The sequence below is a fragment of the Hyaena hyaena genome, unplaced genomic scaffold, assembly GCF_003009895.1.
Source record: "Hyaena hyaena isolate Hyena2069 unplaced genomic scaffold, ASM300989v1 scaffold_71, whole genome shotgun sequence".
NCBI lineage: Eukaryota > Metazoa > Chordata > Mammalia > Carnivora > Hyaenidae > Hyaena > Hyaena hyaena.
In genome coordinates this window covers 3,841,017-3,865,967 of record NW_024080704.1, presented here as the reverse complement: position 1 = coordinate 3,865,967, position 24,951 = coordinate 3,841,017, and the positions used below count along the sequence as shown (strand labels likewise).

General features: G+C 37.0%; 1 protein-coding gene across 2 annotated transcripts in view; it reads right to left on the bottom strand.

Annotated features, from left to right (window-relative positions):
* The window catches only part of BARD1 (BRCA1 associated RING domain 1), a 171,490-nt gene that overhangs the window by 30,079 nt on the left and 116,460 nt on the right, over positions 1-24,951 (bottom strand). For both annotated transcript variants that reach the window (XM_039233208.1, XM_039233207.1), the window contains 2 exons: positions 17,419-17,499; positions 15,588-15,760 (listed from right to left, as the gene is read on the bottom strand). In XM_039233208.1, coding sequence (XP_039089139.1) covers positions 15,588-15,760; positions 17,419-17,499 — 254 coding nt within the window. The remainder of the gene's footprint in view (positions 1-15,587; positions 15,761-17,418; positions 17,500-24,951) is intronic.

Here is a 24,951-nt window from a genome sequence, read left to right as displayed (position 1 = left end):
GACAGCTTGGCAACTGCGAGGTGCATGGATGTGAATCAGAAGAGAGAAAAACAGCTTAGCTGTGGAAGAAAGGGAACTCTTTCCATGGAGAGACAGAACAGAGAGAAAGAGAGGTGTTAAGAGAGTGCACCACTGAGATAGCACAAGAGGAAAACCTCTCTGGACCACGGACTGGGGAACAAGAAGTACTGAGTGTCTCAGCTCTTTACTGCAAACAGCTTCAGAAGCTCAAACTCTGGTTGTGGAAGTGCACAACTTTTCCTTGGAGCAGAGATGTGGAGTGTGCTCCTGGGGAGAAGGGACGAGGTCCCAGAGTGCATAGTGTGGTGTAGTGATTTTTGGGATACACTGGGAGAGAAGAGTCCCCTTCCTGGAGTATTTTTGAAGAGGGTTTATTGCCTCCCCAAGGATAAAAGACCGTGCAGGTGCCAGCCAAAGGCCTTTCATCAGCAGAGTGGAGAGGCTCTACTCTAGAGGAGGAGGGGAGTGGGTCTGTGTGATGCTGGGTCCTTTAAGACTTTGGGTTTTGAATCCCAGCTGTGAGCCAAAGAAAAAATATAGGAGAGTTGTGACGCAGGGCAATCTGACTGCCTTGCTATTCTGGGAGGAAACAATCAACAAAACTAAAAGGCAACCAACAGAATGAGAGAAGATATTTGCTAATGACATATCGGATAAAGGGCTAGTATCCAAAATCTATAAAGAACTTATCAAATTCAACACCCAAAAAAACAAATAATCCAGTGAAGAAATGGGCAGACGACACAAATAGACATTTTTCCAAAGAAGACATTTGGATGACTAACAAACACATGAAAGCATACTCAACATCACTCACCATCAGAAATATATAAATTAAAACCAAATGAGATATCACCTCACACCTATCAGAATGGCTAAAAAAAACAATTCAGAACACAGATGTCAGCAAGGGTGTGGAGAAAGGGGAACCCTCTTATACTGCTGGTAGGAAAGCAAACTGGTGCAGCCACTCTGGAAAACAGTATGGAGGTTTCTCAAAAAATTAAAAATAGAACTATCCTACAACCCAGCAATTGCACTAGTAGGTATTTATCCAAAGGATACAAAAATGCTGATTTGAAGGGGCACATGCATCCCAATGCTTACAGCAACGTTATCAATAATAGCCAAATTATGGAAAGAGCCTAAATGTTCACTGATTGATAAACGGATAAAGAAGATGTGGAATATATATACAATGTGATCAAAAAGAATGAAGTCTTAGGGTGTCTGGGTGGCTCAGTTGGTTAAGTGTCTGACTTTGGTTCAGGTCATGATCTCATGGTTCATGAGTTCAAGTCCCACATCAGGCTCTGTGTTGACAGCTCAGAGTCTGGAGCCTGCTTCAGATACTATGTCTCCCTCTCTCTATGCCCCTCCCCCACTAACACTCTGCCTCTCTCAAAAATAAATTAAAAGAAAAAAAACATTAAAAAAAAAAAAGAATGAGGCGCGCCTGGGTGGCTCAGTCAGTTAAGCATCTGACTTCAGCTCGGGTCATGATCTCATGGTTCGTGGGTTCAAGCCCTGTGGCTCTGTGCTGACAGCTAGCTCAGAGCCTGGAGCCTGTTTCAAATTCTGTATCTCCTTTTCTCTCTGACCCTCCCCTGCTCACAGTCTCTCTCTCTCTCTCTCTCTCTCAGAAATAAATAAAACATTTAAAAAAATGATCTCTGGAAAAAAAAAGAATGAAATCTTGCCATTTGCAACAACATGGATGGAACTAGAACATATTATGATAAGCAAAATAAGTCAATCAGGGAAAGATAAATATCATATGATTTCATTCATATATGGAATTTAAGAAACATAACAGATGAACACAGGGGAAGGAAAAACAAGATAAAAACAGAGTCTCATAATTGACTCTTAAATACAGAGAACTGAGGGTTCCTAGAGGGGAGGTGGATGGGGGGATGGGCTAAATGGGTGATGATTAAGGAGGGCACTTGTTGGGATGAGCACTGAGTGGTGTATGGAAGTGATGAGCCACTGGGTTCTATTCCTGAAATCCATATACACTGCATCTTAACTAACTCAACTTTAAATAAGTAAATTTAAAAAATAAAGATAATAATATGCCAAAATAAGAAAAAGTTTTCTTTTTTATTAAAAAAATTTTTTTTGATGTTTATTTATTTGTATGAAGCAGAGAAAGACAAAGCACAAGGAAGGAAGGGGCAGAGAGAGAGGGAGACACAGAATCAGAAGCAGGCTCCAGACTCTGAGCTGTCAGCACAGAGCCCAACGTGGGGCCCGAACCCAGAGACCATGACCTGAGCTAAAGTCAGACACTCAACCGACTGAGCCACCCAGGAGCCCCATAAAGTTTTCTTTTTAAAAAATTTTTTTAACATTTATTTTTGAGAGACAGAGCATGAGAGGCGGAGGGGCAGAGAGAGACACACACAGAATCTGTGCTGACAGCTCTGAGCCAGATGTAGGGCTCGAACCCACGAACTGCGAGATCATGACCTGAGCCGAAGTCAGACACTCAACCGACTGAGTTAGATTTTCTAAAATGATCATTTCTTTTATAGGGTTTTATGGTTTTTAAGATTATGGTATGCCCATGTAATGGCCATTAAAGTGCACGTGAAAATGCAATGTGTTCAACTAGATATAAAATGACAAACAGTACAGTACCAGCTTTTCAAATTGCACTGAATGTACAGAAAAAGATCTGGAAGGAAACAGTGGAAGGAACAGGGAGGAGGAAGGTGTCAACTCAGATGCTGCAATGAAGGGCACATAAATGAGGGATAGAAGCACCAATCTGGAGATCAAGGTCATTACTCACCATAGGAAAAGGCTGTTTTGATGGCATAGCAGGAAAAGAAAGCTAGTGGATTAAGGAAAGAAATGAGCCACAGCAAACATTTCTCTAATGACTGTTACTTATCAATATCAGGTTCAGTCACTCTTTCTTCTTAGACTAGTACTGGTAAACATCAATAAATTTGTACTCTCAGATTTCCCTTTAGGCCTAGGTTCAATAATTTGTAACCTTCCTCTGGCAACAGTTGTTCTCTAGCCAAGAATTGTATTGTGTTTCAGCACTCTGATTTACAACAAAGTGACAAGTCATTGTGCTAGATTTGGGGTCTTTCCAAATTCCTATACATTTAGAGCAAACAATTTCAGTTTATTTCAAAAGGCAGCTAATTTCATCCACTCTACTTGATACTTCTCAATTTCATTCTCTTAAATTACTGTGCTCACATACGAAATAAACAATCTCCTCACACATATATTCTGTAAGTATGACAACCAAAAAACAGAAATCTGAGATAATGAATCCATATTCCAGGTCTTAAACCACTAAGTGCAAAAATGAATAAACAACAAAAAAAATCATGTCACACTACAGGCCATCAAAAAAATCACTGTACACAAAAAGACTTTTTTAAAAAGACAACTTTAGGGGCGCCTGGGTGGCTTAGTCGGTTAAGCGTCCGACTTTCGCTTAGGTCATGATCTCGCGGTTCGTGGGTTCGTGCCCCTCTTTTGGCTCTGTGCTGACTGCCAGCTCTGAGCCTGGAGCCTGTTTCAGTCTGTGACTCCCTCTCCCTCTGACCCTCCCCTGCTCACGCTGTCTCTCTCTCTCTCCTAGAAATAAATAAAAACATTTAAAAAAAAAAAAAAAAGACAACTTTAAATTTCACACTTCATAGAAATAAAAGGTGAAGGGCCCAATCACGTGTACTTTAATAAACAGTTAACGATAGCATAGCTGTTTTACACAGGTATGAATAAAAGTCCATTATGACAACATAAAACAATATTAACGAAAGTACATCTCAAAGCACCACCATCAGCTTGTGGACTTCAAACAAAACGTAACCAGGAAAACAATTGTCTGAATAAGTAAGATGTTTGTACTAAGGTTTTCCTCCATAAAATGACTGGCAAGATTCTAATTTACATTTAGAGTCCTTACTACACAAAGCTTACTATCTCACATGATCTTTAAACATGCACTTGGATTATGGACAGCTTCTGCTTATACACATTTCACTAAACCCTGAGCCTTCCTGTATTGCTAATGAACTGGAGAATGGCACATACAAATGCTACAGTTTGAAAGATAATCAGTTAAGCCTCAGTCCTGCATCACAGGAGGCAGAGCCTATTAAATCCTGTCATGTTTCTCCTTTGTCGTGGACTACTGAAATCTGAAATTAGAGACAAGTTTTTATACAGCATCTTCAAAAAACCAGAGCAGGAAGAAACAGGGCACACGTTAAGATTTCTCCTTTATCACTTGGGTACAAGAAAGTCACACATTTTTCCCCATAATGATATATTTGAATGGACTAACATTTTCTTTACAGACTTAGTGTAAAAAAATCAGTTTAAAATGCACAAAATTGTGGAGCACCTAAGTGGCTCAGTTGGTTAAGCATCCATCTGACTTTTGGTTTTGGCTCAGGCTGTTATCTCATGGTTTGGGAGATCAAGCCCGAAGTCAGGCTCTGTGTTGACAGCGCGGAGGCTGCCTGGGATTCTCGTGCTCTCCTTGTCTCTCTCTGCCCCTAGTCTGCTTGCACTCTCTATCTCAAAAAAATAAAATAAACATTAAAGAAAATAAACAAAATAAAATAAATATAATTTGAAAAGAGGTAATACTTGAAGAAAGCTCACATGTCACACGTACCGGAGACCATCAACGTGACTGATTATTAATTGAAGACAGTGATAATAACTCTCCTCACTAGGACTCTTTTGATCATTAAGACTGATGAGAAATAAGTTCTCACTAAAGAGTTGAGCTGTTGTGTTTAACATTTCAGCTTCACCCCAAATATAACCCTTTCATGTCCTTTCCACTCAAGAATATGGTGGAACCTACCCAGGACTATTCACAAGAGAAGTCTTACCACTCATAAAAGGGGAGAAGGAGAGATGGGCAAATTTAGACTTTCATTTGCACACATAGATCATTCAGTCCCAAATACTCATGCAGAAAGGCATTTTTACTAATACTAAACCTCTCACACATGACAGGCTACCAAGACAGTCCATGAATGAAATCCTTTATGAATCCTATAAAACTGAAAACACATAGATTTTAATTTTTCAAGTCACTTGGCTTGCTGTAAAGCAGTAAACAGCACAGAAATTCAAATGAGCAACATTTATTTTTTAAGCTGTAAAACATAAATTACCTGTCATAGAAGATTAATTTTTTAAAAAATTAACTAGGGCAGTGGGACAATTAATAGGTCCAATGGTCCATATAATATTTTCTAATTATGAATTCTACACCCTTGCAAGGAAAACTATGTTAATAGCAGACCATGTACCAAATTCTAAACTTTATATATCTCTTAAATTAAAAAAAAAAAAAAAAAAAGCATATGCTATTCTCCATACACTCAAAATAGTTCTGATGGGATGCAAGAACTTTCTTTTTAGGTTCACTCTGGATGCACTGAAGGCTGTGTGGAAGAAAGATAGCCATTGAGGTTTGACCAATCATCATATAAATATTCTCAGGCAACAAAGAAGCATAGAAGATATGAATCTTTTTATCCGAGGCTAAAACAGACGTAATTTTCCCTCTTGGGAAAATACTGGATTAAAATAATGGAGTCTTCCATCAACTGATGAATGGATCAAGAAGATGTGGTTCATCTATACAATGGAATACTACATGGCAATGGAAAGAATGATATCTGGCCATGTGTAGCAACATGGATGGAACCTGAGGGTTCCATGCTGAGCGAAGTAAGTCAGGCAAAGAAGGACAGATACCATATGTTTGCACATATAGGTGGATTAGGAGGAACTTAACAGAGAACCATGGGGGAGAAGAAGGGGAAAAATAGTAGAGGAGAGGAAGGGAGGCAAACCAAGAGAGACTCTTGAATGCTGAGAACAAACTGAGGGCTAATGGGGGTGAGGGAGAGGGCAAGGGGGGTGATGGGCATGGGGGAGGGCACTTGGTGGGATGAGCACTGGGTGTTATACGGAAACCAACTTGACAATAAACTATTTAAGAAAAAAAAAGTAGTAGAGAAAAAAATAATGGACTCATATTTTAGTACATAAGAGGTAATTTCTCATGCAAAACATAAGTAAAATCAGAGTTAAATGAATTAATATTGTATTTAAATGTAAGATGTGTGGCAAAGTTCACACCGCAAAAGCCCAAAAACAATAATAAAGTATTCTAAGTAAAATGGGATTTAAAAAAATAGTAAGGTATTAGATTAAGTCTAAACAAAAGATGAAGTTTGAAATAGATATATATGACCTTCTAAAAAAATCACAAATGAAAGAGAAGTAGCAATCAACATCACAGAAATACAGAAGATTATAAGAGAATATTATGAAACAAACTGGCCAACCTGGAAGACATGGATAAATTTCTAGAAACATTAACATACCAAAACTGAAGCAGAAGGAAATACAAAATGTGAATAGACCAATTACCAACAATGAAGTTGAATCAGTAATAAAAAAAACTACCACCAAACAAAAGTTAGGACCAGACAGATTCACAGAAAACTCTACCAAACATTTAAAGAAGAGTTAATACCTGTTCCTTTCAAACTTTTCCAAAAAATAAAGAAGAAAGAAAAACTTCCATTTTCATTCTATGAGGCTAGCATTACCATGATACCAAACCCAGATAAAGACACCAAGGGTAATACAGGTGAGTATCTCTCAAGAACACAGACAAAGTATCAGCAAACTGAATCCAACAATACATTAAAAAAAAATCACTTTCCACAATCAAGTAGGATTTATTCCTGGGATGAAAGCGTGGTTAAATATTCACAAATTAATCAATTTGATACATCATATCAAAACAAAAAGGGTTTAAAAAAATATGATCATTTCAACAGATGCAGAAAAAGCATGTGAAAAAGTACAATGTCCATTCATGATAAAAATCCTCAACAAAGTAGCTTTAGAGGAAACATACTACAACACAATAAAAGCTTTACATGAAAAACACAGCTAACATTATACTCAATGGGGAAAAACAGAGCTTTCCCCCAAAAGTCAGGAACAAGTCAAGGATGTCCACACTCACCACATTTATTCAACCTAGTACTAGAAGCCCTAGGCACAGCAATCAGACAACAAAAAGAAACAAAAGGCATGCAAATTGGTAACTTTCACTATGTGCGGATGACATGATACTATATAACGAAAACCCAAAAGATTCCACCAAAAACTACTAGAACTGATAAATTCGGTAAACTCAGAGGATACAAATTTAGTGTGCACAAATCTATTGCAGGTCTATAAAACTAATAATAATGAAATAGCATAGAGAGAAATTAAGAAAACAATCCCATTTACAATTTCACCAAAAATAATAAGATGCCTAGGAATAAACCTAACAAAAGAGGTAAAAGATAATGTACTCTGAAAAGTATAAAATACTGATGAAAGAAATTGAAGACAACACAAATAGAAAACGGAAAGACATTCCATGCTCATTGACTGGAATATTGTTAAAATGTCTGTACTAGCGACCCAAAGAAATCTACATATTTTATTTTGAAAAAAATTTTTTAATGTTTATTTTAATTTTGAGAGAGAGAGAGAGACAGAGACAAACACAGAGCATGAGCAGGGGAGGAGCAGAGAGAAGGACACACAGAATCTAAAGCAGGATCCAGGCTCTGAGCTGTCAGCCCAGAGCCCAACATGGGGCTCAAACTCGCCAACTGTGAGTGAGATCATGACCTGAGCTGAAGTCATATGCTTAACCAACTGAGCCACCCAGGCACCCCTGAATTTTTTTTTTTAATTTTTTTAATGGTTTATTTATTTCTGAGAGAGAGAGGGGCAACATGAGCAGCAGAGGGTCAGAGAGAGAGGGAGATACAGTATCTGAAGCAGGCTCCAGGCTCTGAGCTAGCTGTCAGGACAGAGCCCAACGCAGGGCTCGAACCCACAAACCGTGAGATCCTGACCTGAGCTGAAGTTGGACGCTCAACCGACTGAGCCACCCAGGTGCCCTACCCCTGAAATTTTTTAAGAAATGTATTTGAGAGAGAAAGAGACAGAGCATGAATAGGGGAGGGGCAGAAAGAGAGGGAGACATAGAATTCGAAGCAAGCTCCAGGTTCTAGGCTCTGAGCTGTCAGAACAGAGCCCAACATGATTTGGAACCTATGAGCGGTGACATAATGACCTGACCTGAAATTGGACACTCAACTGACTAAGCCACCTAGGAGCCCCAGTAATCTACAGATTTAATGCCATCCCTGTCCAATTTACAACTGCATTTTTCACAAAACTAAACTAAACAATCCTAAAATTTGTATGAAACCATAAAAGACTCCTATAGCCAAAGCAACTTTGAACAGGGAAACAAAGTTGGAGGCATCACAATTTCAGACTTCAAGTTATATAACAAAGGTATGGTGATCAATACAGTATGGTACTGTCACAAAAACAGCCACATAAATCAATGGAACCGAATATAAACCTCAGAAATAAACCCACAATTATATGGTCAATTAATCTTTGACAAAGTAGGAAAGAATATCCAATGGGAAAAAGACAGTCTTTTCAACAAATGGTGTTGGTTCATCAACATGCAAAAAAATGAAACAGGACCACTTTTGTACGTCACACACAAAAATAATCTCAAAACAGATTGAAGATCTAAATATGAGACCTGAAACCTTAAAAGTCCTCTAAGAGAGCATGGGCAGTACTGTGTTAGACATCAGCTGTAGCAACATCTTTCGAGATATATCTCCTGAGGCAAGGGAAACAAAAGCAAAAATAAACTATTGTGACTACACCAAAATAAAGATTCTGCACAGTGAAGGAAACAACCAAGAAAAGTAAAAGACAACCTACGGAATGGGAGAAGATATTTGCAAATGACATATCAATAAAGGGTTAGTATCCAAAATATATAAAGAGCTTATACAACTCAATACCAAAAAACTCACAAATAATCCAATTAAAAATGGGCAGAAGACATGAATAGACATTTCTGCAAAGAAGACATGCAGATGGCAAACATACATATGGAAAGATGTTCAATATCACTAATCATCAGGGAAATGAAAATCAAAATCACAATGAGCTAACACACCTGTCAGAATCGCTAAAATCAGTAACACAAGACACACAAATGTTGAAGAGGTGTGGAGAAAAAGGAACCCTCTTGCACAGACGGTAGAAATGCAAACTGGTGCAGCCACATGGAAAACAGTATGGAGGTTCCTCAAAAAATTAAAAATAGAGGCGCTGCTGGGTGGCTCAGTCAGTTAAGCATCTGACTTTGGCTCAGGTCATGATCTCACAGTCCATGAGATCAAGCCCCATGTTGGGCTCTGTGCTGACAGCTGAGAGCCTGGAGCCTGCTTCAGATTCTGTGTCTCCCTAGCTCTCTGCCCTTCACCTGCTCATGCTCTATCTTTCTCTCTCAAAAATAAATATCAAAAAGTTTTTTAAATTAAAAATAGAATTACCCTCTGATCTAGTAATTGCATAAGGAATATGAAAACACCAATTTGAAGGGATACATACACCCCTATGTTTATTGAAAGCATTATTTACAATAGCAAAACTTTGAAAGCAGTCCAAGTATCCACCATTTGATGAATGAATAAAGAAGATATGTTATATATATATATGTGTGTGTACACATACTCACATACACACACACACAGTAGACTATTATTCAGCCACAAAAAAGAATAAAATCTTGCCACTTGCAACAACATGGATGGATCTAGACTATAAAATGCTACATGAAATAAACCAGTCAAAGAAAGACAAATACCATATGATTTCACTCATATGTAAAATTTAACAACAAATGAACAAAGGGGGAAAAAAGGGAAAGAGACACAAACCAAAAAACTGACTCTCAAGTATAGAGAACAGACGATTACCAGAGGGAGGTGGGGAGATGGGTCAAATAGGTGAAAAGGATTAGGAGTATACTTATCTTAATGAGCTCTGAGTAATGTATGTAATTGCTGAATCATTATTATATATTGTATATTGTAATATTGTATAACCAATATTAATGACAGTATGTTAACCACACTGAATTAAAAATTTTTAAATAAATTTAAAAAAAGAAGCTATGAATTTAATTTTAATATAAAAATCTGTGGGCAAAAAAATAAAAGATAAAAACACAAATCATTTCAACTTACAACTATAAATGCAAAAGTACTAAATACCTAACAAACTGATGTAAAATACTTGCTTAAAGAAGAGCACAGTATATTAAATTAAGTTTATCACAGAAATACAACATGCTTTCATATTTTTAAATGTAGGGGCACCTGGGTGGCTCAGTCAGTTAAACAACTGACTTTGGCTAAGGTCATGATCTCACAGTTCCTGAGTTCCAGCCCCACATCAGGCTCTGTGCTGACAGTGAGGAGCCTCCTTGGGAGTCTCTCTCCTCTGCCCCTCCCCCACTCATGCTGGCAATCTCTCTCCTCTCTCTCTCTCTAAAAATAAAATAAAACTTAAAAAAAATTTTTAAATGTATTAATGACACCAACAGGCAAAAGGTCTAAGATCACCTCTGTAGAAGCTAAAAATCATTTAATAAAATATAGTCTTCTTAAAAAATAGTAAAATAACTAGATCTTTATTTTTAATATTGATTTCAATACTGAATGTAACCTATAGTCAACATTTTTGAAAACTGAGAATAAAACAAGTATGCCAACTATCACCATTATTTTATAATATTGTTGTAGAAACTTTGGCAAATTTAATAAGAAGTTAAAATTGGTAAATAGTAATCAGATCCTTAGAATTAGGTGTTGGCTAGATGTAAGAGAAATGTACTAAAATCAACAACTTTCCTATATATCAGGAATGACAGGTTATATTTCTTAACAGAACATCCAGTTAACCAGAGCAACAAAAGAATCAAATGCCTAGAAAAATCTCAATAAATAGTTAAGTGCATGTATAAATGTAGATACATATAAAACAGATGAAAAACTTTACTAAGATGTGTAAAAGAAGGCTTAAATAAATGGAAAAACATACTACGTTTCTGAGTGAAAAATCAAATTTATTAAATCCACTATAATCCACACTTACCCAATTTCAATTACAACTCTAGTAAGATACTTCTTAACTAAGTGTATCAGACTTCACCTGAAGGAAGAAGCTGATAAAGAGAGTGAATTCCCTCCCTTCCCCTCCATCTGCAACACTACTCACTGTTACTAGGTTAGCTCAGACTCACCTCCCCTGGTTACTGGACACTCTTCTTCACTAAGGTCCCGGCTCATGAGCAGAAGGAGCTTTCCAATGTTAAATCTGAACTGATATGCCTCTCTCTGCCTCTGCCACCTTCTCTGGCCTCTCTGGTCATCATCCCTTTTATTACAATCTTATCATCACTAACCAAAGCTCCCAGAACTGAATAGACAAACAGTCTTGGCCACAGTATACCTTAACCACCCACCGTCTATTTCTGAAAAGCCTATCGACCTATTCTTCAAAATACAGTAGAAGTGCTCTTTCCCCAAGAAAGCCTTTCATGACTTACTCTAGTCTCACACTCCCTAGTCTAGATTTTCATACCATCTTGTGCACTGGCCCATGAAGACACGTGTCACACGGCTCTGTAATGAGTTCACTCCTCTAGAACAAAGGAGCAGATAAACAACCAGGGGGTGAGGAAGTAAAGGAGTAGTGCGAGAGTATGAGAAAACCTAACAGGGTATCACTGAAGACCCCAGAAATGAAGGCATCTAAGTAAAAAAGACTACTTGAACCTTGAGGGAATGAAGAAAACTGCCAAAATGTTACGGAGCTAAAGGTTGCCATTTAGAAACACAGACTAAGCAGAAAGACCCTACCCACCTACAATTTGATCAGTCAAAGTACTAAGCCATATAAAGGGAAGGACAAAACAACTGCCTTTGCCCTTTCCAGTTCCAACCCTTCTTCCTTCTTCCAGGGACAGAATGAGTCTAGTCCTGACTGTTGAGAGAAGAGTTCCATTTTGGGTAAAAAAGATATAAACAAACTGATGGTGGGGGAGTGGGACATATAGGCTGCCGAGTATGGAATGAGTAAGTCCCAGGCTCACAAGGCACACAGCACAGGGAATACAGTCAGTGGTACTGCAGCTACACCGGAAGGTGACAGAGGCCAGCTATACTTGTGGTGAGTGCAGTATAATATGCAAACTGTATGTTGTACACCTGAAACTAAAGTAATTGTGTGTCAACTATTCTTCAAAAAATAAATAAATAAAAGAGATATAATTTATAACCAGAGAAAGTAAAAGCAATATGCTTGTGACTGATGAATCACCGAATTCTACTCCTGAAACCAATACTGCATAGTAGGTTAACTAAAATTTAAATTAAAAAACAAAACAATAACAAAAAGTATTATGCTTGCCAGCTCAGATTCCAGAGTCTGAGATATTAATGGCTTATAAGAAGGCATTAAGGTGCCAACTTACCAAACAAGATCTTCAGACCAAAAAAAAAAAAAATAGTAAGAACCCCATACAGTCCCCATGCCCTACCTCCATGTTCCTCTTAAATGGAGGAAGTCAAGGAATGAATTTCATCTATTGTCACTTGTCAGCACTTAATTCAAAAAAAGACAATATATAGAACACTGGTAGAAAGAAAAACAGATCTTAAAAATGTGAAGACTAACAGGAATTACTTTGGAAAGCCATGAACCCACAAAAGGTAATACAGTATGGATGACAGACGCCCAGAAGACAAAAGAGTAAGAATTCTACCCAGAACATCATTCACTCTAACATCTACCAGGAAATCAGTTCTACCACCCTAGCAAAGAGGCAGATTATGGAAACTTGGTTTTAGACTTTCAGGCCACACTTACAGTGAATCTGGGAGCAGGGGAAAGCAATTTCTATTGTCATCTCATAGGACCCTTTTTCAAAAGAGAGGAAAAAATATACCATCTTTTCATTCATTCAAATACTTATAATTTCCACCACGAATGAATCTGGGTACAGACTATGTTCGGCATGTCAGCAGGCCCAGGAGAGCAGGCATGAATTAGAAAGGCTGGCATAAAAAATGCCAAAGGGGGGGCGCCTGGGTGGCTTAGTCGGTTAAGCGTCCGACTTTCGCTTAGGTCATGATCTCACGGTTCGTGGGTTCGAGCCCCGCGTCGGGCTCTGTGCTGACTGCCAGCTCAGAGCCTGGAGCCTGTTTCAGTCTGTGACTCCCTCTCTCTCTGACCCTCCCCTGCTCACGCTGTCTCTCTCTCTCCTAGAAATAAATTAAAAAAAAAAAAAAAATGCCAAAGGGAAAGGGGAAAAGATAAGGCTGGAGAGGTTAAGTGGTGCTACACCATCCAGGCTCCTGAGCCATGTCTTGAAGTTTTTAAAAACATTAAGAGGTGCCAATGAAGGGTTTTAAGTAAATAAGTGATTTGGCCAGACTTGTATTTTTTTTTTAAGTTCGTGGGGTGCAATAATGGGGAATGAACAAAAGAAAAGTCATCTGAAAAGGAGGAGACCAGTTAGGAAACGGGTGAAGCCAATTAGGTGAACAACCACTACTATGAAATAAAACAAAAAGTGAAAAACACAGCAAATACTTAAGTATGATGACCATCAGTCTGGAATGGAAGGAGTAACAATATTTAGAAACAGCTATCACACTCTTATACCCTAGATTCAATCTACCGCTGCATTCACTCCATAGTTGCCTAACCATCCTCTACTCAATGTTATTCCCAACCTTTCACCAAGTAAATCCTCCTTCCACACTATCCTAACTATATCAACCAGCTGTCTAATTCAGTGGCCACTTGGCACATGTGGCTATTTAATTCAAATAAAATATATTTACAAATTTAGAGCCTCAGTAGCAACAGCCACATTTCAAGTCTTCAACAGCAGCAGATGGCTAGTGGCTACTGAATGCTCAGCACAGATATAGAGCGCTTCCATCAATACAGAAAGATCTATTGGATGGTGCTGGGCTACAGATATACCTAAATCTGCCACTTCACTACGTAAGCCTATTTAAAAACAACATATTTATCTGAGAGGCACCTGTGAAGGCAGACTCAGCTCACTGTCTCATGCCCACACCTTGTATATTAATAAGCTTCACAGTGTAGTGAAGAATCATGGTGTACAAACCACAAGACAGGCCCTGTGTTTTGACTCATTAATTCTCACTATGCTCTGAAGAAATAGAAAAGCAGCAGGCATCACCCATGTTTTATAGGTGAGGACACCAAGGCACAAAAATTAACCTGCCTGAGGCTATAAAGTCAATAATGGAGTCACAAATAAAAGCTGAATTCCCTAACGCCCTGGCCAGTGCTCCATTCATTAAAGTAGTCACGGCTGATTTAAGAACCCACGGATGGAAACTATTCAGTTTCACCTGACCCAAGTAACCATTTGCTGTATCAAATGGCTGCCTATACCCACAGGAGGGTCATATCTGTTAGGTCCACGTGTGTGTGTGTATGTATGTGTATATATATATATATATATATATATGTATGTATGTATGTAATGTGTGTGTGCGCACACACATGAGCACACACACACAAACCAGAAAAATAAAAATACACAAAAATATGTATCCCTTGAGCTTGCCCCAACTATCTCATCACATGTGACAGAAAAAAAAGAATATTAGACACATTTACCAAAACTAACAGTAAGATATGGTACATTCCTGCATTATTAATTTGTTTTTCAATTATGCTATAAAAATTACAACCTAGAAGTTCTGCATTTTGTAATTCTTATTGGCCTCTGTAACCAGAGTAAGGCTAACTTTCATGCGCTTCTTCTAAACCTTTTGAAGCAATGGGGACATGAAGAGGCAATTCTTCTATTTCCATTTCAACTACCTCATTAACTGAAAAGTGTAAAATAATATACAGGGAGACATGAACCAAGTTATAGATTAAAGGTATAAAATCCACATATGGCAACTGCTTGTGACACTGTTGACAATAGCAATTTTAAAATGCAGCCGCCAGCATTCACTAATGCATCTCTGTGTCCTGACATTGCAAAACAATTTACCCAGAGCTTCATTTGAATGATGTGAAAAATCTAAGAAATAACTCAATAGCACTTGCCCAACATCAGAGTTCTTACATATTTTAACTAAATATGCAGGAAAATCATAAAAAATCAAATGTTTAAAACAAATTCTGAAGTACTAGGAAGCATACAAAATAGTTATTTCTATGCTTCTAATTCTTTTCTTATCAATAAGTATGACTCAATCTATAGAATATAATAACTAAGTGATTTTGTCCAGAAAAATAAAAGCTTCCAAAATGAATCTGGCAATTGTTTCTCATTAAAGGAGCAAATCTCCCTCAACTATGTAAGTATCACAAAGAAAAAGGGCATGAGTGCTGACTTTAAATACAGAATATAACAGTCACGTCTACCCTCAGTTGTGAAAGACAAGAAAGACGGCCATCAGCTTGGGTATTGAAGTCCTTGCTTCCTCACAGCCTTAACTCAAAAGAACATAAGCCAACTAAAAGCCAGGGTTTTTTTTTTCTGTTTTTTGGTTTTTTTTTTCTCTAAAAGCCAGGTTTTAAGGTGAACAACTTACACGGCGTTCCTGGAGGCTCCATAAGAAAGTAAGAGCTTGACTATATCCATGTGCCCATTCTTGGCGGCATCGTGAAGTGGTGAGTCGTTCTGATACCCAGTGGAGTTCACCAATGCCTTGTGCTGCAGCAACAATTCCACCACCTTCAGGTGCCCATGGTTGCAGGCTTCATGCTAATTAAATAAGAAGTGAGAAAAGTGATGAGGAAGAATAATGCATCATATCATAATAAAATTGCACTTTAGAGAAATAAATATGAATTTCAGTCAGTAAATTGGTTCTAACCTAAATATTCATACAGACTGTAAGTGCTGGCCCGGAGTAAAAGCCTTATTTAGTAATCTTAGTGATAACATACATGATGGTCAAGATCTATGCAATTCATTGAAAAAGATGTTATTTATTTGAGCCTTCAGTCAACTGTTTTTTTTTTAAGAAGAAAATGTAACTATAAACCAACTCTAGCTCAATTATTCTGTAGTAAAAAATTAAAAACAAAAAGCTTAGAAAGTATTTATCAAGTAGATCATGCATAAAAAGTGAAATTTTCCAAGGCTGAATAGAATCTACTAACTCAGGTACTTAGCCATACCCTAAGTGGTGCACCCACATGTATACATAACCACCCCACAAAGTGAGTATCCTGGAGAGAGTATTTACATGACAAGTCTCTCTATTTGCTGAAGCTACAGATTACTGTATGGCTGGTATCGATAACAGAAATAACATGGAGTAAAAAGAGCTTACCAATGTAACAGGGAACAATGAAGCATTCAAAGATGCCACATGTGCAAATCTTTCCTTATGTCTAATGAACTGTTAACAATGGCACTACATTATATTCTAATAAATCATGGACATACTGTGCTTTTTAAGTACATCTATTCAATTCATAATGGGCAATACCCTACTAAATATCTGTAGGTCTATTTCTAGGAGAAAATAATCCAAATTAGACATCAGGTGCTCTAATAAATCACTCACCAACCTTTACTACAATTTGCCTTACTGGCTTTTTTAAAAAAAAAAAAAAAAAAAGGACCTTTCTTTGAAAAGGTTAACTAGCCTGTGGAGTCAAAAACAACAAAGCGACTCTGATCCAGTCTAAACCCTCCCAGCTTAAAAATTTGGCAAGAAGTAATTCTCTACAACTTTAAACCTTTTTTACACCTGGCCTAATAAGAATCTCTCAATTTCTGACATAAATTTCCATCTTACAGGACAAGGGCTTCTACCTCCTCTGTTGACTCTTCTATAGCTATCTTCAAATTGCATGTAATTAGCTCACATAGCACTTATTTCCTGTATTGGTGCTATTCTTTTTCCAGACTATACTCCACATTGCAGTTTTGTAATAATAAGCAAAGATTTTTAAAAATGTTTAATGTAAGCAAAGATTTCTACTGTTTCTATATATTTGCCACTGGGAAAGGTATAAATGAGGCTACAATATATCTTCAGTAAGAATCACTGCCTTGTGATATAATCCTATACCCAGTTCCTTTGACCTCTTTGTTCTAAGAAATCCAGTTCCAATAATCTGCAATGTGACAAAATGAGGCCTGATGTTGGCTCCAAGAGTTACCTCCATATGTTAGCTACATTCAGCAATATGGTGTAACTAGATTCCTAAATCTAAAGGTAGTAGTGAAAAGGTAGCCAATTTCTTGCCTGTCACAGTTGAAAAGCTACATGAAAAATAATCATTGTCTCTTACTTAGTGAAAATGTATGTTCTTCAGATTAAAAACAGAGTATATAGACAACTACATAAAGTATAATAACTGTAAGACATAAACAAAATGAGAACAAAAAAACAAATAGAAAACTACCAATGGTGTCCATCCAGCATGGTCTTTAACATTTGGGTCACTTCCATTTTGTAAGAGGTATTCCACAGAAGGTAGGTCGCCCTAGTAGAATAATGAAAAAATAAAAAGAAATTAAAAATAATCAAGAAAAAAGAAGATATTGAGATTTGGGTTTTGTTTTACTTTTTAAATTTTGTCTTCTTAAAGATAGAATCAAACTTAATTTTTTTCTCTAATACCTACTGCTCATCAGTAATAAATAATAAGTCATGTATAGATGAACTGTTCTAAGATACCAAGAAATCATGAAGTCATATGGTCCATCCTTGAATATCAAGTTCAAAATCTCTGTGATTAGCAACCCTTATCAAAAGTCATTTCAAAATATCAAAGAGAGGGCATTAACCAAAAATTAACAAATGAAAATTAAATATTTAAACTCATCACTCATTTATGAAAAACATCCCTTTTCAGCATGCATGAAAAGATCTCCAAGTACTGTTTAAAACAAAATCAAGGCCAAGAAGGCCACTCAGTTAAAACTACCAAAAATTATTTTGTTTTGTTTTGTTTTATTGACAGTTACTCCATTTATCCTTAATACACTAATTTATAGTCACCTTATTTGCTAAAAGATTATTTTTCTAGGCAAAAGCAAGGCTTATTTTCTCCAAGTATCATCGACAGAGCTTACTCTAAAAAAGGGTGAATAAATAAAAGTTACATATGGCAATGGAACACCTGGTTGGCTCAGTGAGTTATGTGTCCAACTCTTGGTTTCAGCTCAGGTCATGATCTTGAGTTCAAGCCTCGCATCAGGCTCTGCACTGACAGTGGGGAGCCTGCATGGGATTCTCTCTCTCCCCCTCTTTGTCCCTCCCTCTTCTGTTCGTGTTCTCTCTCTCTTGAAATAAATAAACTTAAAAAAAATTTTTTTTTAAGTTACATATGGCAAAAGTTATCTATGACAAAGAGGTGTTCAACTAACTGTTTTTTTGAAGAGTTTCTTTAGGGAAAAGAAAATCTCTCCTCTCCCACTCTCAGACTCAATATTCCTTTAAAACGAGTTTTTCCCCTACAGGTTTCATTATGCAGAAGTCACTAAGTCTCCTAAGAACAGTAACATTTGCTTTTATTTGATTGTTTTGGGCTGCCTCTCAAGCACAACAAATCTTAAGATGGTAGCTTACTTAGTTTTCAAAAAAAAAAAAAAAAAATTTTTTTAATTCATTTGCTTGGGCACCTGGGTGGCTCAGTCAGTTAAGTGTCTGACTCTTGATCCAGGCTCAGGTCATGATCCCAAGGTTGAGGGATCCCATGTTGGGTTCCACACTGACAGCACAGAACCTGCTTGGGATTCTTTCTTACCCTCTCTCTCTCTGCTCCTCCCCCATGCATGCTCTCTCTCAAAATATAAACTTTAAAAAAATCAACTTGCAACATAATTAACAAAATGACCCTACTATTTAATGGATCTAAAAAATAAACACTATATACATTTCAAATAAATTGTTCCAGTTTCAATAAAAACATTTTCCCAGTTTCTTAGGGGTGCAAATTCTATACCACTAGTACAAGTTACTATTTATTTAGCAACCTTTGCTCTATATTTAAGTCCCGTTCCCAATGAAACTAGGAACATCTGTCAAGATACAAATTTGAATTTTTTAAAACAATCCCATGATTATGGGGGCAGATGAACTGCCAGAACCACACACATTTCCAACCTTCATCATGAAAGTATCCACACAAAAAAATACACAAAAAGCCTTCTGAAAGATTTCCCTATTTTAATTCTGTATAGTAATCACAAAGACATATTAACCTAACGAAGCCCATAAAATAATAAACACACAACTGTGGATTGAAAAGTCACATGAGAACAGTCACATAGAAACATTGACAATTTAAGAACTAAAAGCAGATTCTCTTGGAAGACTGCTAGACAGTGGTCTTTTTCTTTCTTGTAACCTTGTTAAACTATCAAAGTGTCTTCTGTTACAAAACACCCCTAGACTTCCCGGGAACATATAGCCCATCTGCAAACTACTTGTTCTTCAAACTCAATCTGCTTTCTCTTCCCTAATATTTAAAAGTCTGTCACATTTTCATTGATCTACTTTATGTAAGTTTAATGTCATGCACATAAATAAAATTATGAAAATCAGAGAGAGCCCACAGTAACGGGGTAAGCTTGAACCAACATGGAGTTTCTGGGAAATAAATTAACTTCTGCTTCTGATTTCTTTAAATTACTTTCTTCACTAACAATATTTTCTGAGTAATAAGCACTCACTTTTAGACTCTCTACAACTTAAAAGAGTAACTGAGATTTTCTTAAACCACAGCAAGAAAAAAAAAAATCAACCAAGGAAAGTATTTACCAAGGCTTGCAAGAAATTTTAAATGGATTTGGTATTTTCAAGTAATACCTTAAAGGCTGAAAACAAAGGGAATGTGTGTGCCACAATGAATTTTCTTATTGCTAACCTTTCATTCAAAAACAGATTCTTCACACATCTGTACATATGACAGCCATTAATTAGACAGTCTTAATTAAAAAAAGACATAAATTAACTTTCCAAACACACACACCCATTTTTTTCTTTATTGTAAAGGTTAGCTCTTCTAAAATACAATTAAGAATAAATATCTTGATAAAAAAAAGGTACAGGGCATTACAATGATGACAACTTACCCCAAATGGTTAAGCTTTTCCACATAAATGAACTAATCAGCTACCTATTCCTTTGGCAACTAGATATTGACAATTTTTTCTTTTTTTTTTTTTTTGTCACCCAGAATGAAGCTCTAAAATATATTAAACACTTCCCTGGCTTCTCAAAAGTTTACTGAATAACTTCACAGATGCTTCTGACAATCTAGTCTGTGTAATGTTAAGCTGCTGATATTAAGGGGTTCAGTATTATAAAGGTGGTAGATGACAGAGGGAAAAATGAATATTGACTCTAAGAGATGTCCTAGAAATTACAATCTGGAAAATATCATAGATACCAGTTTGCTTTGGAGTCCTTTACAACTTTCTCAGGAAGCTGGTAATAAAGGACGTGCAGTAACCAGAGTTTCACACAATGTGACGGCCTTAAAATACAATGAATGACAAAGTTAGACCCTAAAGGAGACTCCTCACAAGGGGTGTTCTTTCCACCCAGGAGATCCTCATCATCTTTGCTATGTTAAGTGTATCAAGCCTTAAAAGTTGTCTGAAAAATATGATTCTTTATGTCTGCATCAAAAATATATCATGACATGCCAACTTCAAGCCTTCTATATCATGATACATTCAATGCTGTGGCATGATTTATGAGTAATCATTACCATTTTAAGAATCTGTGCTAGAAATTTGAGGTTTATTCCAGCAACTACAAATCCTCAAGCAGAGGTGACATAATAAAGTAACAAATCAAAATTTTCTTTATGTCTAGAAAATATCAAACACTACGTTTTCAAAAATCAAATCAGAAGAATAAATGAGTGTTTATCTTAGTTTCTACCTAGGCATTGTAACACTTTCTCAGAAAATCTCTCATTTATATAACATAATGTTTTCAGTAGCATTTTAAACATAGGTGACCTCCACATTCAACTAGAAACACAGGCGATAAAAAAGACCCAACTGGATCTCAAATTTGTTCTGTTTACGTGAGAATATGCACAATATCTCAGACATCATATTAATGAATATTCTGCTTGAAATTCCAGGGTAATAAAATGAAAGTATAAATAAGGAATTCAAGAAGAATCCTGTAGGGTTTGTAGGGTTTGCATTCATATGGGGCTGAATGTCTAAAAAGTAGAATGGCTCACCTATAAATCCAGGATCCTGAGGGAAAAAAGGATTTGAGAACTGATAACACAAACAGTATCTGCCAGTGATATAGTAGCGGTCCACATCCAGCAGCCTGAATTTAGGAAGTCTGGATATTTACTAAGACCCTTCTGTTGCCAGATATGGAGGTTATCAAGATAAATAAGGTAAGAGATGTTCTACATTAACCCAGAAGTTGACATCTAGGAATTTATCCTAAAGACACACCTGCTCACATATGAAACCAAGACTGCTTGCCACAGGACTGTTCATAAAAGCAAAAGAATGGAAACAGGCATCCATCAGTAAGGACTAGTCAAACAATAAAAATATACAGAAGGCAATGCTACTATAAGAATATACAGAAAGCTATGTGCCAGTATGGAAGGGGTTTGCTTATACGTACATAAAGAAATTCACAAAGGACACACAAGTAAGTAAGATAGTTAAGCAAAAAGGCTTGTCAGTAATAGCGCGGGTAGGGGCAGAAATAGGAGTGGGGTTTAGGAGTGAGGTTTCCTACTATAAATACTTTTATTCTTATTTTTGAAAACTGCAGTTATGCTTATTTTGAAATTAAATCAAAAAAATTTTTGTAATGTTTATTTATTTTCGAGAGAGAGAGAGAAGAACGAGCTGCGGTGGGGCAGACAGAGAGAGAGGGAGACACAGAATCTGAAGCGGGTTCCAGGCTCTGAGCTGTCAGCACACTCAAGGCTCTGAGCTGTCACATTCACAATCCAGGAGATCATGACCTGAGCCAAATCGGACACTTAACCGACCGAACCACCCAGGTATCCCTGAAATTAAACTTTAAATGAAGAATGTACTCTGGATAACCACAATATCTAATGAAGTCATATAATAAAGAGAAAGCTAAATGAATATAAATGCAAACAAAATGTCACCATAGAGGAGAAACTAACTCTAGGAATTCTGAGGAAGACTTCTTAATTATTAAGATGGTAGGGTGTAAACTGGATTTTTAAGGTTACATACAAACAGCAGGGAAGGAAAAGGGAAGCATGTAGACGAAAGAATATAAATCAAAGAAAAGAACATGTGCAAAGCACTGGTAGAATTAATGAATGTACCTGAATAATTCATAAGACTAAATAAAGTTCAGTGTGACAGGAGAATGGGGTTCAGATCATGATTGAGTGGAAAATTTGCTCATATATTCATCAAATTCATCTCTTATGCTCCAGGCAATGTTCTAGATCCTGAAGATCTAACAATGAACAAACAGAATTCTTGCTCTCATTCTATGGAGAGAAGCACGAAACTAAGAGATCTATATAATAATAATAATGATGATGATGATGTCAGGAAATTGGGGGACCTGGGTGGCTCAGTCAGTGAAGTGTGCCATTCTTGACTTCGGCTCAAGTCACAATCCCGGGTCAAGGAATTGAGCCCCACACAGCATGGAGCCTCTTTGGGATTCTCTGTCTCTCTCCCTCTGCCCCTCTCCCCTACTTGCACTCAAAAAATAAAATAAATCTTTTTTAAAAAAAGTCAGGAGATAACTGGAAGGAAAACAAAACAAGCAGGACTACTAGGTGAGGTCAGCTAGGAAGTGTCTCTGAAGAGGCGTCATTTGAGCAGAAGCCTGGAGGAGGAGGATCACACAGGGCCATGTAGGCCATGGGAAGGACTGTGGATTTCATTTAAAGAAGGCCAGTCTCGGCTGCTTGAAAGGTCATCAAATCTACATCCTGTTCAGCAGCAGTAACTTCTATTTCCGTGTTCTGTTTTTAATATTTTAACTTCAGAACCACTTCAAATCTTTTTCTAAAGTAAAGTGGGCACAAAAGATAAATTAAGATAGCAGAATCACAATATTTGGTTTTCTAGTACACACTTTCAGCTGCAAATGAGAAAATTAGAGCAGAAAATGAAATGAATACTACTTATAAAAAGACAATACTGATAAATCAACATGAAAAATATGTTTTTTTCACACATTATTTGTTCTACTAAAATCAACCTGGTTGGGGGGTTTACATTCAACTTATAATATATTTTTAAAAGAGAGTACTCTTCTTAACAGTGATGTTAAAAAAAGAAACTAGAAATCAGTTAGCTTGCCTTAAATGTACTATATCAGAATCTGCCAACTAAGGACAATAACAGTATTTGATAAGTGCAAAAGAATCAAATGGGTAATTTTAAGGCTGGCAAGAGACCCTTCCTAGGTAAACTAATAATACAACAAAACGTCTATGAAGCAATCTTCAGAGGAGAAAATTCACAAGACAACATCGTCTCTTTTCCTGTCTTAAGATTCTATGTTTTTTCATTGCTGAGGCCAAGGGTATGCAAACTATGGCCTGTAGGCCAGATGCATGATTTTGTAGGCCAGGTTTTATTGGGTTTATATATTGTCTATAGCTGCTTTTGAACTATGGGCAGCCATGAATACTTGTAGAGACTATACGGCCTGGGAAGCTGAAAATATTTACTCTTCCCCTTTAAGAGTTTGTCAAACCATGGCCTAGGTCTTAGAGATCTTCATTAGTAAAGATAAATTATTATTATGGTTAAAAGAAGAATTCTCTACCAATAAATGGAGCCCTGCCTGGTGGTCTGAAAATAATTCCCAGAAAGCAAAATGTAGGAGCTAAAGCAGTCTACATTCTTATGTATTAGTCAGAAAAAATGAAAAACATCATTATTATGCTAGCTACTTATGCCTATAAAGCATGTATAGCATTATAAAGTTAAGTTTATAATAGCTTATGTGCATATCTACTATATACGTAACAAATACGACAAAAATACAGCCTGCTATTTTAAATCAATGCTTTGCAAAAAAATAAAGTATTAACAGGGACCAACTGAAAATTTAAGTTGTTCAGAAGATATGCATGCAGAAACTAGCGTGTAGTCATGCTGCGGTTTGCCTCCTCACTGGTATCAGATATAGAGTACTCCACATTCATCATTTATTGAAAGATAAAGCAAGGAAAAAAAAAATTAAACCCTAACATTTGGGGAGGCTCATTTTTGTGCTCTGCCCTTTCTCCATATTAGGAGAATATACGGGAATGTCTGGACTCCATGCCTATTCCATATTCTTCTCGGATGTTTCACATTCCTCACCAGCCTTATGTATGGGGGCCTCCAATGGGTTCCTTCAAGACCTTCCAGGGTTCTCTATCCATGCAAAAGACCCAACGATCTCCTGGTGAATTTACTAAAAGATCATAAAAGCTATCCTAGCTTGGTACTAAGCTTGCCTGTATTTGATCTGGATAACACTCATGTGAAATCACAAAGCCTATAAAACTGTGGTGCTAACTGCTCCCCTATATGTGCAATTCTTGAGTCAGTTCCAAGGATTAACCTTTCCAAATATACCTCACACTTGACAAATGGGCTAGTTTCCAGAAAACGAACACTCCTACACCCCCCAGTGTTGAGGCAGTAAATAAAGAGAGGCAATTTTAATGAACACACTATTAAAAGAAATGGCTGGCTGTGGCATACAGAGACACTCCTTCAGGGTCAACTGCGGGAGCCATTTCTGATGATCAAATTTCCAGGTCATCGGAAAAATGTACAGACCACATCTTTCAACCTTGCAAATTCTGGCAGTGCCCACTACAAGTGTCTACATACAGAAGTCTGTCACCTCCCACACTGTCCCTAGCTCTTTGGCTGGGTAATGATGTGTTGCCAGCAGTAACTTGGCCATTCTCTATATTCGTAAAGCATGAGAA